Here is an 18,619-nt window from a genome sequence, read left to right as displayed (position 1 = left end):
AACATAACACTTTTACCTACGTTCCAGGACTAAAAGTGCTTTACTCATTGTATCACTTGAGGAACAAACCTGGAGCCTCCCTGTGACAGGAAAATGGTTCCCCCACTACACTAGCTCCAGCTCTTCTCACACAAGACTGACACACAGTGTGATAATTACCTTTTCCACTTCAGCTCGGGACAGATTGATGTCTGCATCAGCCTTCCTGTAATTGTCTAGAGCCTTTTCACTGTCTTTGAAAGCCCTTTCGTACTGTCGTTTTGACTGAAAGGTGTAGAAATAATGTCAACACCATGTAAAGTTATTCTTATACCTCAGAAACAGTACACAACATACCTTTAACTCAGAGATATTGCATCAATCTACATTTCTTCACTTGAGAATATACAATCAATACAAAAATGACCATGTCATATTTATTTTTACTACAGTTTGAAAGCATTAATTTCTTTCAAGAAATGTAATTACTCTGATCAGTTGTTTAAAACAAATTCCTCTGCACAATTTTTGTTTGTTTGTTTGTTGTTTAACGCCACACACAGCAATATTCCAGCTAAATGACCAGACAATCCAGTGATTGAAATCATGAATATCGATCCATGCAATTGGGATACAATGACATGCATCAACCAAGTCAGAGAGCTTGACCACCCGATCCCTTACGTCGCCCCTTCCGATAACCATAGTCGCCTCTTACGGCATGCATGGGTTGCTGAAGACGGGATCTTCACGGGTCTCCTCTGCACAAACATCACTTCAAGTAGTGTAGTGTCTACCGCTGAACTGTGATAGCTGACACACAGTTTTGAGAGTTACCTCTCTTTGTTCAAGAACACGGAAGCAGGCAACCACATGGCATATGTAATTGAGACAAACACCTAAGAAAATAGAGCTTGCATAGCCTTGTACTTATTCTACAAGTTGGTATCTAACAGTACTCCCAATTGTCTCCCCTTGCTCAGGTGTCCCAACCTGTTGGTAACTCCCCACAGAGAAGTCACGGCCATGCATCTCACCTTATCTAACTGTTGGTATGACTGTTTAAGTGAATCTTGAATCCTTGTTCCTTCATGTAAATGCTGAAATGATAAACACACATCCATGAATACCCCACAGGAGCTAAGACATGAAAATGTGGCAGATTTTAATCATTATCACACACGCTTTATGGGGATTGTGTCCTGTTCGTAAATGTGTGGCCATTTCTATATTAAGTGTGTACATATCCTATAGTTTGGTTGATCCCTGTAGGTTGGGAAGTAGGCCTGTAAGGGATGGATCTCTCCACCATTTGGAAATCTATAACTAAGATCTATATGACACCTCTTTATATGTATCAATTATAAACAATAGGGTTTCTATGAGTTTTGTAAAAGCATGAAAACAATAGTCCATTTTTAAACATATTTTAATGTGTGCATCTGTCAATAAAACAACTTAAAAAGGATTTGGGGGGTAAATTAACCAATGATCAACAAGACATTCTAAGTGTTCTTAATTTGCATTGCATCCAGCTTCATTTTAAAATACAAAATTTGGTGTGTTATGATTAAGACTGGTTTTACGCCACACTTAGCAATATTCCAGCGATATCATGGTGGTGGAAACCAGAAACCCACATCACACCCATCTAGGGAATCAAACCTGTGCTTGCGACATGACGAGCCAATGCTTAACCACTTGGCTACCCCATGCCCCTACTAAGACTGAGTCTGAAACAAGCAATCACCCTTTTCCTCTCCTGTCTGAGCTCCCCGATGAGCGCCTGCAGGTCTTTAAAGACGGTGCCCTGCAGGTTCTCAGCCACCATCTCATGCTGGCCCGCGATGTCATGCAGCTCCTTCACCATGTCCACAAACGCCCGCGACCACGTAAACCTGAAACACAAACCCACGGATTAGTTACAATAGCCACCAGCTGTTTACTTATGTAATGTTTGTTGTAAAGTAGGACCATTTTGGTCTTCACTGTAAAGTTTTCCCCAAAACCAGCATCACATGGCTGCAGTATTCCTTCCATGTAAAATAAGACCTGTTTTCCCCCAAACCAGCATGCCATGGCTGAAGTATTCCTTCCACGTAAAATAAGACCTGTTTTCCCCAAACCAGCATCACATGGCTAAACGGATTTTCTTCAGACCCGACAAGAGCTGTTGAGATAAAAGACTACAGGATGGAAAGAGCTGGAGTCCCTACCTGACTGTCAGGTATATAGAGGGGATGTCATCCACCTGGGAGGGAGGGAGGGGGTAATACACAGCCCCACCCACACCTCCGGACAGTTGCCAGGAAACACAACTTTACACAGGTAGGTGGGGTGGATCACGCAGAGTTGCCATAGATGAAGCCAGGTAGGAACGAGATAAACACACTGGGGCAGCTATAGATACTGGTTACACCTTCACAGGTGAGATGTCAGTATAGAAGGACTGTCTGTGTAATTCCTTTGGGTCAAAGCCATTCCAGGATGAATAAAGATCCTATTGATGATTAGATGCAAGATGGAATGTTACTTAGTCACTGTCATAGCAGTGTTAGAAATTGGCCTTGACTAACTGCCCAATAGTTAAGGTATCATAAGGACTAGTACAAACTTGCCCTTTTTAAGGGTTTTGCTAGATGTAATCATTGTAATGACTAGTGGATGAAAACTGTTAGTTTCTACCGCTGCATAGGGTCAAGTCATAGGGTAATAGACAAGTCCGTGACCATGTCTGTATTATTACGAACTTTGGTATGAACAATCAACCAGTGTTTAATTGTCCTCACATACTTAACACATTTATTGCTAAGCAGGAGCAGTGACTGAGTCAGTAAGTGAAAGTTGTTGCATGGTACAGATAGCAATACTACACCTCTACCAGTCTGTAATAAACTGAAGGTTAGACAAACCAGAGGTTGATAGCATGAGCACCAATCCATGCCACTGGGGCATACTGACACTCAGCCAGGCCATCTTTCATGACAAGGAGGGCATGGAATTAGGTCTTAAACCTGTTTCTTTGAGATCACTCACAGTGCATGTTTAACTGGATTATACAAGTCTCCTGCCCATCTTCATCTGTAGCAGCCATTGTGATCACCCAATCTCCAAATTAGTCCTTTTTGTCAGTTCTTTAACACCGCGCTCAGCAATATTCCAGCTATATGACAGCGGTCTGTATATAACTGAGTCTGAACCAGACAATCCAGTGATTGAAATCATGAGCATCAATCCACCCGATCTTTATAGGTGCCTCTTACGACAAGCATAGTCGCCTTTTACGGCAAGCATGCCAAATTAGTTCATACAACACAGGGTACTGAGGGCCAAAGCTCAAACCTTCACTGCGCCACTGTTACAAAGCATTGTATGTTCCTGTAATGTTCTGTCAATCATGTATTTTCTTTGTGTCGCACACACTTAGTCTGATTACACCATCACAATCTATCAAAACCAAAACCTAAAGCCCGTGTGTTTTATTTCATATGAAAACAATCAACAAAGAGGACGAAAGAAGCCAGCATTGCCTAATCACCAGCCTACTACACAAGATAAACAGGATTAAATTGCTTTTTATGATTACGCCGGTGTGGAGACTGTACTGGATGCCAGGCCAGGTTCACCAGCTGTTTCTTATCATAGCCTGGAGTAATAATGTAGAAGGCACAGAGCTTCGGGTGACTATCTGCCCTGGCAGGGAGGAGGAGGAGGTATCTTCAACACAAAAACCTGTGTCAGCAGTTTCTGGTTGACTGCAGCTAGACATAATATGGGTGTTACGTGGCTTGTCTTCAAGGTTGTTTAAGCATATCAGGCCAGTTGAAGGCTTTTCAGAGCTTCTTGGTGAGAATGAGTGAGGTGGGTTCTACACTACTTTTAGCAATATTCCAGCCATATCACAGGAGGGTACACCAGCAATAGGCTTCACATACTGAACATGCATGTGGGGAACCCAGTCTTGGCCTTTCAAGATGGACCACCTCCGAGGTCTTGTGGTAGAAACTACGCCCGGAGAGCAGAAAGACTGGGGTTCAATCCCAGCCGCGTCATACCAAAAGAAGTTAAAAGATGGTACTTGTTGTTACCCTGCCTGGTGCTTGGCATTAAGGGGCTAAAACAAGGACTAGTTGGCTTGGAGTCAGTATACTGCGTCTGAGTGGAGTATTCATGTTAAAACTACAGCATGGTATCTCAGTGGGCTAGCACTATAAAATCTGCATTAGTCCTGACTAGTACAAGTGTACGTGCACGCTCGCACACAGCGATATAAGTGCAATCATCTTGGACTCTACGTTAAACCCCATTTCACCCCACCTTTCAGGATGACAAATGAACACTCTAACCACTAGGCTACCCCACCAGCCCTAGTATGGTAAGAGGCAGGATACAAACTGTGGGAAGGCTTGTCTGTAAACAAGGAAATAAAGTGGTGTGGCCTTATGTTGACTGCATGTTGAAAGGGACCAATAGATAAGTAGGTCAACAGGGGTTAATAAGAATATTCATCATCAACTGTTCTTATTGTCCTCCATTTTCAACTTTTAAAGTACACACCAACATTGTAACATAATGAGGCAAGGTACGTGCTAATCCGCAGCACACATGGCTGTCACCAGTAAGCTGATTGTGGTCACTCCATGAGGTCAAATTCTCAGCCAGATAATCAGGACCTCAGGGAGTCGCCTCTTTCTTTATATCATTGTACTTTACATGGGCCAGATGACCATGTGACCTCGGGGAAACGCCCCTTTTTTATACCATTGTACTCACATGGGAAAGCCGAACTATACAATAGGTGTAAAATGTTTATTCTGATTACCAGCAGGATGCAGTTTACCTGCATACCTTATCTGTTTGGAAATCTACCTCAGCAATTGTACAATAAATACGGTTATTCTGTATATTAGCTGCATTTTCACTACAACCCATGTTGTTTATTTTCAAACACAATTGTGACTACAATGTCAACAATACTGTGGATAGATATCTATCTGTTTTTAACATGACACAGATTATGAATCATATTTGATTTATAACCTTCACATACCACTAACACAACCACCTTTCTTGGCTGACCACTTGCTTGTCGTGTGCCACGCCCCCTTTTCACTATTATGGTCACAATTACAGCTGACCAATGGGGATCCAAGTGTCACACCCCCTTTCACCATTATGGTCACAATTACACCTGACCACTGGTGATTTAAGTGCCACGCCCCCTTCTCACCATTACGGTCACAATTACAAGAGACCACTGGTGATCCAAGTGCCACACCCCCTTTTCACCATTATGGTCACAATTACAGCTGACCACTGGTGATCCAAGTGCCACACCCCCTTTTCACCATTATGGTCACAATTACAGCTGACCACTTGGGATCCAAGTGCCACGCCCCCTTTTCACCATTATGGTCACAATTACAGCTGACCACTGGTGATCCAAGTGCCACACCCCCTTCTCACCATTATGGTCACAATTACAGCTGACCACTGGTCATCTAAGTGCCACGACCCCTTTACATGACTTTTTGCATGGGTGCCTCCTTATCTGAGCTGCCATTCCTGTGACTGCATTCTATATGGTAATGAACAGAATAAACTTGCTCTGTGATCACCTGTGTGATGGAGAGATTGTGGTTATCCTACAGAGATCAGCAGTGGGCCATGCAATACTGACATCTGACACCTAGTGCTGCTAACACACCAGGATGTATATCACAACAGTTCTGTGAACAAGAAAATAAAGTGAAATGGCCTTATGACTGTTGACTGCATGTTGCTAGGGACCGATAGACAAGTAGGTCGACAGGGGTCATGACCAAGTACTGTTTCTCATTTTCTTCCATCTTCAACTTTTAAAGTACACACCAACATTGTAACAGGTAAGCCAATTGTGGTCACTCCATGAGGTCAAATTCTCAGCCACATAACCATGTGATCTTGGGGACACGCTCCTTTCTATAGATCATTGTACTTTGAGTGAGTGAGTGAGTTGGGCGTAACGCCGCTTTTAACAGTATTCCAGTTTTATCACGGCATGTCAGCTTCATGTGGGAGGAAAGCTCCAAGTGATGCAGGTCTTAGACATTTACCACTTCGGTGCTGACAAACCTAGAAACATAACTGGGGCAAACCAGAATTCGAACCCACAATCATAGCTTTCTGGCATGCCCAAGGGATGCAACTCCGTGCAACGAATTGCGGCGCCTTAGACAACTGGGCTAGATGGGCTAGATGACATGCCCCTTTCTTTATTTTATTGTACTTTCAACATGGTCTAGATGACCATGTGACCTTGGGGACAGGCCTCTTTCTATCCTTTTTTTTTTCCCTTTACATTTTTATTTGATGTAGGTCATTCCAACAATTACATGAAAAGCATATGACATGTTGACCAGAAGTTGTAAAGTTTATCGATATTGTCTGTCATAGCAGATTCATATTTTGTTACATGATAGTATCCTGACTGTTTAAGTATTACCGGATTCACATACTGCCATACATCTGACACCCGCTGTACCCAATACACCGAGCTGTACATCAGAACAATTCCTGTATCTGCATCAGTCAACAAGACTTCCATATCAACACCAGGTGTTAATGGCCAATCTTAAAGTTGATTAATGCATTTAAATAATCCATAAAGTAAACATCAATACTGACTAAGTGGCAACCCATCTGCTGGCAAATTGTTGTCGGCAGTGTTATCATCAAGTATAACAAATACTGATTCAGTGGTGCCACTGTCGGTTGTCACGTACAGCATGGTGATGGTGATGTGGTGGTGTGGTGGTGTGGTGATGTGGTGGTGTGATGGTGTGGTGGTGTGATGGTGTGGTGGTGTGATGGTGTGATGGTGTGGTGGTGTGGTGGTGTGATGGTGTGATGTGGGGTAACAGAGTTGAGTTAGGTAGGTCCGACATGGAATGTTGTATGACAACAGTCTGTATATGACAGCGGTCTGTAAATAATAAAGTCTGGACCAGTCAATCCAGTGATTGATATCATGAGCATCGATCCATGCAATTGGGATCAATGACATGCATCAATCAAGTCAGCAAGGCTGACCACCTGATCCCGTTAGTCACCTCTTACGACAAGCATAGTCGCCTTTTACAGCAAGCATGGGTTGCTGAAGACCTATTCTAACCCTAGATGGGTGTGCTGTGGGTGTGGGTTGTGCTGTGTGCAGTTGTTTAGTTGTCAGGGGTAGGCACCTTGGGTCAAATCTAACGAGTCCACAGCTTATTTCGGAATAGTGGTTATGTAAAATCGCTAGATTATGGTAGAAAACAACTTAGTGAGTCCCTATGGATTTTCACGTCTCTCTGACTAACAGACAAGAGGTCGTGTCTATCCCCAAGTGTGGGGGGGTCTGTAGTGGGGTTGTGTAGAGTGAAGAGTGATAATGCCATGGTGAGTTGTGTAGTGTGGGATCAGTGTATAAATTCAGATAAACTCAAGTCAGGCAGCTGAACTGGCAAGTCTAATAAATATGCCTTAAAGAAACGTGTTAGTTTCAAAAAGGTGCAGTGAAAAGCTAAGTGTCAGGCTTGATAACAAAGTACCCGCTTCTAATGTCTTTTGTTATGACATGGCCTGGGAATCAAAGCACTGACCTTTCACTTTCCAGGCTGATGCTCTATCAATATGCCATAGCTTTTGATTGTCTATTTAAACTTCAAAAACATACCAAAGTCGGCATATTATGCATCCTGCTCGAACCACAACCCTACTAAGAACGAAAATTTACATTGAAGTCCACATTTTACTGTCTATATTACATTTTTTTTTTTAAGCTTATAAGGGGTATATAATTGGTTAGTAACTCTTATCCAAAAGGTTTAGTTTCAACGAAGTTTGAACAGCTTGCCACCCCCTTAAAAAAGCATTTCACTTATATCCCAATGTGTCAGCTTCAGGCAGAAGATGCAACATCGCCTGGCATCTCAAGTGGTCCCTCTCTTCCCCATCTCTATGACGTGATCTAACATGGTTTTCACATAAAGTCAAGGTAACAGATCGTACAGTATTACTGTGTCAATATCTAGCAGAAAATAGTGTTGATACGATTGGGTATCATGTCACGATTACATTCTATCGATATGAAACGCTCATATGCAAGAGCCATATCTCAAACCACAAACCAACACTTTTCTGCACGAATATTCAAATCTGTCAGGTTATTGGCACCATCTATAAAATGTCCACTCTTTAATAAAGCAACCCAATCAGGTCTAAAATCGTGTTGTTCCTGCCATGAGATTGACTCGGCTAATTGTTGAACTTGCGATCAATACACTGGAACAGACGGAACCATGGATAAAACTGCAGTCTTTTAGGCCATAAATCTTCCAAGAATATTGGCTTTACTTCATCCCACCAGACCTCTAAAAGACATATACTGATTTCATTAGATTTTGTCCCTTGTGAATTGACATTCAACTGGAAAGTCGTAATGAATTCTTCAAAGGAATAAAGGTGACAGAAACCTTTCGATATGACAACGAGTTCCATTGTATGTTTCAGTGTAGTATTTACTCTTCATGGTCGTCTTGACATGGCAGCTGAGTGTTCCACACTATCTTCCTAACAACCAGTGTCCGAAATAACTGCCTGCACGTGGCTGGTAACCTTTTTGCCAGGCTGCATGAAATTATCCTCCACCTGCCTGACTTTCTGGCACATAAATATATGACTACTTTTGTATTCAGTTTTATTATGACTCCTTGTAGATTCTCAAGTAATTGTTTGCATTATTTCACCTGAATCCAGACACTATTTGTCTCTTATTTTGTTTGGGGTGATTTTCAATATTTATAATGTCTGAGTGGGGGCAGGTAACTTTGAAGATGGGCAGGAAACACTGATGGGTCACCTGCCCGACTGTCCTGGATGGGTTTTAAAATAATTTCAAACAACTGAAAAATCTTTCTTCATGACAAGCTATTACCCTCGTTTTCAGTATAATAATATAATAAATAATAAATAATTAAAAATCCACATTCAGGGCACCATTGAAATGGAGACAGGCAGTGATGGAGCTGATAATCTGACCAAACCAGACGGTTCAAGTTGGTGTAGGAAGGACGTTTACCACTAGACTGATCAGTATAGCAAGAAATATTCAACAGTTTAAGAGTTCTGCTCTGGAAATGGAAAACGGACAGCTGACAGACGATGATTGTTACACAGATTATGATAGGTAATACATGTCACACAGGGGTACAATGATTGTATGTGAGCCCACCATCAGAGCATGGCTCCTCGCATGAACAAAGTACAATTCCACACGTGTCATACTTACACATAATCATCTTCTTCTTTCTTCCGTGGTTGATAACTCTTCACTAGTTTTCTGAAACAAACAATGACAACAATTACATGATTATATCAATGTGGTCTCAGTTGAAGTCGTAACACTAATATATATTGAGCAATATTGAGGAACATCAAGGCTGCAGACATTTGGGTTTCACTACGGCAGTTTGCGACTATATTCAAGTATGATTATGTCATGCCTCAATAAGGGGTGGTTGGGGAGCCTAGTGGTTAAAGTGTCTGCTCGTCATGCCAAAGACCCGGGTTCGATTCCCGACATGGGTACAATGTGTGAAGCTCATTTCTTGTGTCCCCTGCTGTGATATTGCTGGAATATTGCTAAAAGCTGCGTAAAATCAAACTCACTCACTCATGCCTAAATACAGGATACATGTATATATACTGAACCAAAAAAGTTGGGGGATCATGAATATTTTGGGGGATAGTGAAATTGTGTGCTCAGTCTTAGACTATAGAGATCGATAATTGTTTGTTCCAATCTGATTTTGAATACATTTGTTGTTGAATTAGTTGTGAAAGCATCATAAGGGTATGTACAAGGAATAATGACTGTAATTTCTGAAATGAGTCAATATGTGATGTGTGCTTAACTAGGAGTCAGACACACAGGATGAGACAGTGCTCAACTCCGTTAAACAATGAACAAAAGCAGGGCTCCCTTTCACAAAGTGAAGTGTTGTTAACAACATACTCAACAACATACTCATCAATATTCCAGCTATATTCCAGCTTGACCACCCGATGCCGTTATCGCCTTCAACGTGACCCACTGTAACCCAGGGCTCACAAGTTACAAATTATATCAATTACAAAATAAAATTTCACTATGAATCTAGTCCAGTAGTCAGAAAGGAATATGCACTTGGCCACTCCTGAAATGGCATGGTTCAATAGTAAAAATATACTTAACCAATGATTAGTGATATAAATGGCTATACAAAGTCATTATTGTTCAAGAATGAGATCGGAAAATGAGTGAGTTGGTCAGCTAATAGTTGAATTGACCAGGCTTCAAGATGGTGTGCAGTGACGAGGACACCATTAATCAATCAGTGGGAGTACACGCTGTCACCTTGCCATGACTGGCTTGCACCTACATCAAACACACCTACCCCTGCAGGGCTCTCCCACAGCCTATCAAATAGCCAGGAGTAGTACCTGATTGAGTACTGCGTCAGTCCACACAGAGATCACAGAGTGTAGTAATTGTCACCTGCATCAGAGTTTCCAAAATCAAAAGACTGCCCTTATCAATAAATGGCCTGTATTTTAACAAGCTGGAGTGAGTGAGTGAGCATTGCTCCCCGCAATTGGGATCCATGACATGCATCAACAAAGTCAGCAAGCCTGACCACCCAATCCTGTTAGTCACCTCTTATGACAAGCATAGTCACCTTTTACGACAAGCATTGGTTGCTGAAGATCTGTTCTACCCCGGATCTTCAAGGGTTTCACTGAAACCACGATGATAGCTAACTGTTGGGCTTATCGTTGGCACAGGCACTATGAGTGTCCCAATGTAGGTTACAGTGTCTTATGGAGTCTGCCATCTACCTAAGCCACAAGCAATCTCAATCAATATCGGAAATATCATCTTAATCTCAACCCAACTATCCTTAGCGCTTAGATTCCCTGTCCAATCAAGAACCCTTTTACAATCATTAGGGTCAACCCCCATTTACAATCCTTATGGGTAACCCCCCAGGGTTTTACTGGATGCAAGGTATAGCATCCTACATGCATACAAATTGTGAATGGGCGCACATAATACTCACTGTGAGTCCTGTTGGACGGAAGAAAAATTGACTGTGTCAATAAACTTATCAACATTGCAGACTGCATGTCACATATTAGTGATATTTCTTTTCTCGTAAGAAATACACTGAAAAGTTCAAGGTGTCACAGGGAAACTTCTTCAGTCTAACATTAGAATCCCTATCTATAACAGGCTAAAAGTTTCTGATCATGCGCAATGGCTTGACATCCAGAAAATCTTGGCCCCCAAAATCTATTACTGAGTTCTTTAGAAGCCAAAAGTAGATGGAACCAGGTAAATCCCTGACACCCTTTATAATTTTCTGGTTAACATCCCTTACAAGCCTTTCGGTTAACACCCCTTTATCGTGTTCTGGTTAATACCATTGATGACCATTAGGGTTAGTTGTGAGTTAGGGTTGGCTATCCCACCTCTTGTAGCGAATCTTTCCTGAGGTAATCCAATGAAACCCATTGTAATCCGGGGTAACTCTGTATTCTTATCAACAAAAAATATGTACCTCTGGAACATTCTAATTGTATTTCTTCTGGCTCCAACAGCATTGATGACTGTTGGAATCACACAAATCAGACAACTATCGAAATGCATCAATATGAAATAGCCTTCAGAAATAAGGTACAAGGACCAAAATTTTCAATTAATTATTTCAAAGAATGACTTTGCAACAAAATCAATATGATGGCATCAAGTGACTCTCAAATTCCCCTCTTCTGAACATGCAAACTCCTCAGGCATTTCTAAATCGGTACAAAATTACAAATTAATTTTATTAATCTACAATTTCTTTCCCTTTTCGATTGTTCAGCCAATGGCCACCAAATACTTCCACTCCATTCTGGAGATGCCTGGCTAAGAAGCAAGGACAACAGAGAATGAATATCATCTGGCTGAATACAATTGCAGGTGTGGACTACATTCCAATAGTGGCCAGACAATGGAGTGTGTTCCTGCGAGGTGTACCAAATTTCCAGAGCCCATCGGCTTCAGCATGGTGCAACCAGCCATATTGTATTGGCTGAAGGCCACACATAGTCAGGATGCTCCGCCATTACGACCACTTTCACTCGGACCCCCAGTGGCCATACTAGATGTATGGCAAGGTGTTTGACTTGGTCACCCATATTTGTCTTGGCCTCCTTTAACAATGTTGATTATGCTAAAACAAAAGCTGTATCCCTCTGGGAATATAAAAATAATCCACAGTGCTAACATGCTTCTGATCTGTCCATCAGGTAGTGTTGATTCACAAGGCTGTGAAGTATTGGTCAAGTATTACAATAGAGTCATACAATAACGGACAGTGTGTTGTCCGATCTCACTTGACAATATGTCAGCCTACCATGGTGGGTTGGTAATTCTGGGAGAAAGACCTGAAGTTACCATGTATTGAACATAGGGTGAGTTGAGTTGAGTTGAGTTGAGTTGAGTTGAGTTGAGTTTAAACCTGTTTCAAATTGTATATCATGTTATTATATGTGCCAAATTATTACTGTAATGTTTGCATTGTTCTGAGTGGGCACTTAGTTCAGAAAATGTTCTTCTTTCTTCTTCTTCTATCTATCAAACATATTTTCAGCCAGAACTCTTTAGACAAAATGTGTGAATAATAAGCATGAAAACAACTTGAGAAAATATGTCCAGAGTTGATGAGAAGGCTATATTTGTGCCGTGACAGCAGTAATTAGACTTGCGCAAGTCTTGGAGGAAATAACTTTCAGAAATCATAATTTCTAGATTATATAAATAATAAGAACAAGTTGTCCCTATAAGAGACTTGCTCATTGATGTACTATCCGCTCATCAAGACTTGCCTATAAGGATATAATAACTATACACCCATGGACTTGTCATTCAGCACAGCCATGGAGCAAGGCTAGGCAATGATGTGAATCATGACTTATGACCCCAGGCACAAGCTAACCAACCCATCACCAGGTCAGTCATGCAAGGAGCCTGTGGTCACACTTGATGCTTCAACCCAAATATCTTTGTCCAAGGACAGTCATGTTTGTTGTGTAAAACATCGTAACTCCAGGACACATTCTCCATGTTGAACAAAGGTGTTTTGGCTGTATTGGGTGGGTCCAAACAGCAAAGATACACAACTGATTTTAATTACAAATCTTGCATATGGTAGATGGTTCTTGAGCGGGTTTAGAAGCTCGGCTACCCTGCAGCGATGTACATCCAAACCAGCTGCTCCGGTCCCCCAAAGCTGGGTTGAGCCGACATCGGTCCAAGATTACACACACACAACATTTTCACTCAAATCTCAGTGTTGTTTAGAATAAAAATTAGAAAAGTACGACAGGAAGGGCGGCAATGGCTTTTTCAAAGTTATGTCAAATGGAAAAGTTGACATATGGCACCAGAGTGGGGAAAGGTAAACCTCATGATGGCCAACCGCTGTTCAAATATTGGACCAATGTGTAGAAGTGGTCCATCGTCAGCACACTGCGATTGGGAGGATGAAGAGATGCTGTTCGTCTGTTTATAAAAAAGCAATTGTATTTATTTTCCACGGCAATGCCATAGCAGTGGGACTCTGACTATGACAGTGTGTATTCATTTAAAGACAACTACACTTCATCAGTGGGGAACAAGTATACTTTGACAATGTGTATTCATATGCCACCATGATCATGTTTCTATGTTGAATGCCCACCCGGAAATATACCAGCTATTTGATGGTGGCCTGTAAATAATTACCAAATACGACTAGAACAGATCCTAGTCTAACCCGGAATCCCCAAGGGGGTAATAGCTTTCAGTCAGCATAGGTTCTATTCTAACCCGGAATCTCCAAGGGAGCAACAGCTTACAACCAGCACAGGTTCTATTCCAACCCGGAATCCCCAAGGGGGTAATAGCTTTCAGCCAGCACAGGTTCTATTCTAACCCGGAATCCCCAAGGGAGCAATAGCTTACAACCAGCACCTTGTTTTATCCCCTTAATACCACTAGACCATGAGGCGGTCACAACGAGAAATATGATCCACAATGTGCGACATTAACCTATTAGGTCTAGTAAGCTCAACTAGTAATAGTTCATAAAGTAACACTAAATCTGAATATGGTGCTTTATGCTAGTTCGGGCCACTAGCTCAAAAGTTATTGCACAGATTGCTTCCATGTCTTTTTCCATGCACTTATCCATGCAGTACTAAAGGGCATGATTATTCCTTATCAGCTCAGTAAAACCTGCACCCCGCCAATCAAATGTTACTCTAAAAGTGTGACCTATCAACATAAACACATTATTATGTCTTTTAATTTTAAAAACCTACTTAATTATCTGCATCTAGTCAGCAGATTGTTGCACAGGAGTCATGGGCAGCAAGATACTATTAATTGCACAACTATTTATGGATAGTTATCAATGATGAGGGCTTCTGTTGAAAAACTTCAATAAGAGCACTTATGGCGATGATGTAATAGAGGTTTTATATTCGGGGAAATTATTCTAAAAACACAAATATATTAGACTAAATAGCCATGATAATGAATGTAAACTCTCTTTCCAAAATTGTCAGTTCAGCAAAAAAATCTGATATTTGTGACATGTCTGTATGATATGAAGCATTTTCACACACAATTTCAAGAAAAGATCTGAGGAAAAGTTAAGTCTACTGGCAGACCAGCAAGCCAGTGACAACAGACTAGTATTGTTTGGATGAGAGAGTTCATGGCGTCCTAACAAAAACACCTGTGCGCACCAGGCTTTCTGCAGAGACGTGTGTTGATAAGAGGGCTCTTCTTCAGGGACTTCAAGCTTAAAGGATTCCCTTCCTCTGTAGCAAGATTACCGTAGCTTGTATTCGTCTTCGCTCACATTTGCAAATCTCCTTTCGTGTTTAATTTGTATATTTGTAAACTGATGATCTGTCATTTTCGACAGGACGGCTTCATTTTAGCATGTGTTAAGAGATGCAACTAATGGACAAGGGATATGTGTCTTTATGTCTTGGTGCTACAGACAGTACGTCTTTGGCTATTTGAAGATGGATGCTTGGACTGTGTCAATTCTTTCATTTGAGCTGCACACATCTGTCTGGATAGAAGCTGGAACATCATCATTTATTCTGTGTGAAGATTAGGAACTGATAAAAATAATCCACATTTCACAATGGATCACCCAACACAGAAATAGACAATATAAACCTGAACATTAAAACAGTCGCATTAATAAGAGATAGCATTTTCATACCTGGCTTTACAAAACTTGGAATGTTCAAATAAATCTGAACATTAAAACAGTCACATTTAATAAGAGATCAATTTTTCATACCTGGCTGTGCAAGATTTGGAATATTCTAAAGCAATAACAACAAAGATGTCTTTGCTGCTTTGATTACAAATTCCTGATTGAATTAACTGTTGTTGTTTTTTTCGTGACAATGGCAGGCATCCAGATAAACCACGTTCAAAGCTGGTGCCAAACTTACATGAACTGAATTACAACTGGACTTGCTTCAGGAAAAATAATTCCAGAGTAGCTTGATTGAGATGCATGCAGAATCGTATATACTTAACACATCTTTGTAAGAAAAAGCCACCTAATGCTTGGGTAAAAATCCAACGTCCTTAGTTTAATGTAATTAGTTTTGGGGGCATAGCTGCTAGTCCTTACAATTTGTCATAAGGTCTAACCCTGCAATACAAGGAAGATGTTACTCTGCCTGTTGTGATATAAATTATCAATGTTATAATCACAATGAACTGCCACACTGTCCCTAATAATCCTTCTGAAATCAAATGTTACACCTGATCTAGATGCTCAGATGTTTTTACGACAGAAAATTAAGGTGGTCTCTGGGGTGCTTGAAGGTTTCTGTTATAGTGCATTTATCTGGGGATCCCTTATTCAGGAATCTTGAACATTTGGGTTTTGACAACATGGAAAAGGGCACCCTGACTTTTAGAATACTGATGATAATCTATCGTAAGTGCCTCTCACAACAGTTTGTGAGGTCTTCGGGGTCCTTGTTAGACTAAAGCTTAGTCTCTGAAAACAGTGGTAGACACTAACATTATTAGTCCACTAGTCCTTATAATGATAACAAATAGCAAAACACATAAAAATGGCATATTTCTACTAGTCCTTATGATACCTTAACTATTTGGCAGTTTGGCAAGAACTACAGGACTAGTGCCAATTTCTAACCCTGTGAAAATATATCAGTTTGATAGAAACTACATTTAAATTGAAAAGGAAACCCACAGTAGTTCTTGAACCTGTGGAAAATCTAGACTTGCTTCATTTAGGGTATAACATCACAGAAGGACTGAGTGGAAGGGACAATACAATGGTTCCGGACTGTCAGACAGACTAGGCCTTGTCATAATTCAAAAACAAAAGATTTAGAAGTCATCAGATTCAAAAATGATCATGACCCAAGCAGCAACCTTCACTGTTTCCCTGACCTTCAGTCCACACACCATCAAGGTAATCTTAACACTTTTTGTCAAGCACGCCACAAGAGCATTACACTGATTCAATGGAAAGTCAAACCTACTAATCAGCATTTGGGCTCGTCAGGCAGTAGTGCTAATCCATATCCCAGACTGCACCAGACAGCCTGTGTACACACACCCCTCCCCTACATGCATTTAGCTGTGTAGAGGTACCTCCTTTATCCCCCCACATGGGGAAGCAAGCACAGCTTGTGTTTCACAACATCGTTCCTAACGGCAATCATCTCCACCCCATCTGTTGCTGCAAGTGAGCCATCTCACCTTTCATAAGGTTGAGGTGAGGTGAGGTGAGGTGAGGTGGGGTGAGGTGAGGTGAAATGATGTTTAATTTCACACAAAATATTATTGCACTTATGCAACATAATGTGTGTGAGTGTTTGTCAGTGTGTGTGTGTGTGTGTGTGTGTGTGTGTGTGTGTGTGTGTGTGTGTGAGTGAGTGAGTGAGTGAGTGAGTGTCAGTGTGTGTGTGTGGGTGTGTGTGTGTGTGTGTGTGTGTGTGTGTGTGTGTGTGTGTGTGTGTGTGTGAGTGAGTGAGTGAGTGAGTGTCAGTGTGTGTGTGTGTGTGTGTGGGTGTGTGTCAGTGTGGGTGTTTGTCAGTGTGTGTCAGTGTGGGTGTTTGTGTGTGTGTGTGTCCTTGTACTAGTTCAGACTTATGCCAGTTTTACAGCGCTAGCCCACTGAGATACCGCATTCAGACACAGTAATCTTTGTTTTATCTCATTCAATGCCGAGCGCTAGGCACAAGTACCATTTATAACATCGTTTGGTATGACATGGCCAGCGATCGAAGCACCAACCTCCATTCTCTCTTCCACAAGGAACAACATTACTTTCTTTGAAAAGCCAGATACAACTCATTCCAAGTCTCTAATCACAGGCATTAAACATGTTACATGGCGACTTACAGAGCAACTGAACCAACTAATACTAAGCAAGCTTGTATATATCAAGAAGAAGAATCAAGAATGTTTATCGTACAGAACACCCTCGTAGGGCAGGGTACTAACTATCTACATATGGACATAAATATAACTATCAACATGAGAGGTAGATATACATAATGTACATTATCATTACAGTATATCATGGCAGCGTATACTAAGTGTTGATACTGTATTGATCATAGAATAGAATTCTTTGTAGAAAAACACCCACTTGGGACCTGGTACCAAAATGGTGCATTTGTATGGTACAGAGATGAGAACATGGTATATATATATATACACACCATAGATGCATGAATTTATCTTATCACTCAGCAATATTCCAGCTATATGATGGCTGTCTGTAAATAATTGAGTCTGGACCAGACTATCCAGTGATTGACATCATGAGCATCGATTCACGCAATTGGGATCGATGACATGCATCAACCAAGTCAGCAAGCCTGACCACCCGATCCTGTTAGTCGCCTCTTACGACAAGCATAGTTGCCTTTTACAGCAAGTATTGGTTGCTGAAGATCTTCATGGGTCTTATCTTATCAAATTTGGGCCTCATGGTGGTCTCAGCTTAAACAAGTGAAATACAGTCCTGGCAACAAGACTTGACCATTCATGCATTCTTTTGGAAGGTTCACAAATTGTTTTAGGAGGTTGGTTTTATCAGTCTGGGAAGGGTCGCCTATTTCGAACAGTGTCATGAGAAGTCTTGTGCTGGGAGTGGAACACAAAACAATCTTTCTCTTTCAAATCTTTTTTCTTTAGACTTTGAAAAAACAGTACCTTATATCCTTTTTAGTCAAAGATACCAAAGTGAATTTACATCAAATATTTTCTCCATCTACATCCTTTTCAACTTCAGTGCAGCCGAATGAGTTTATTGACTGTCAGCATACACCATGTTGATAATAAACAACACATGTAGCAAGACCTCTGCCAGTCTGGACGGACTCTCTTTAATGAAGGAAATAGTACACGGCCATCTGTCAGACTACAGCAAGAACATCAATGATTGATGCTCACTAATACTAGTAATAGGCCTCTCACTCACAACCCTTTCCAGCAGCCAGAGTGCAACTGCTACAGAGTGTCAAATATTCA

The 18,619-nt window shown here is 41.2% G+C and overlaps 1 protein-coding gene across 1 annotated transcript in view; it reads right to left on the bottom strand.

Moving 5' to 3' along the window:
• Window positions 1–13,333, bottom strand: part of LOC139458560 (cdc42-interacting protein 4 homolog) — a 31,824-nt gene extending 18,491 nt beyond the window's left edge. Inside the window, exons 1-7 of the mRNA XM_071239987.1 lie at window positions 13,272–13,333; window positions 9,290–9,340; window positions 3,585–3,696; window positions 2,196–2,230; window positions 1,730–1,877; window positions 1,017–1,079; window positions 160–264 (exon numbers count right to left, since the gene is read on the bottom strand). Of these exons, the coding sequence (XP_071096088.1) occupies window positions 160–264; window positions 1,017–1,079; window positions 1,730–1,877; window positions 2,196–2,230; window positions 3,585–3,696; window positions 9,290–9,340; window positions 13,272–13,333 (576 nt within the window). The remainder of the gene's footprint in view (window positions 1–159; window positions 265–1,016; window positions 1,080–1,729; window positions 1,878–2,195; window positions 2,231–3,584; window positions 3,697–9,289; window positions 9,341–13,271) is intronic.
• Between the last annotated feature and the right edge of the window lie 5,286 nt (window positions 13,334–18,619).

This window comes from Haliotis cracherodii, unplaced genomic scaffold, assembly GCF_022045235.1.
Source record: "Haliotis cracherodii isolate W230 unplaced genomic scaffold, xgHalCrac1.p SCAF_13, whole genome shotgun sequence".
NCBI classification, from domain to species: domain Eukaryota; kingdom Metazoa; phylum Mollusca; class Gastropoda; order Lepetellida; family Haliotidae; genus Haliotis; species Haliotis cracherodii.
The sequence above is the reverse complement of the archived record's forward strand: the minus strand, read 5'-3'. Positions and strand labels throughout refer to the sequence as shown.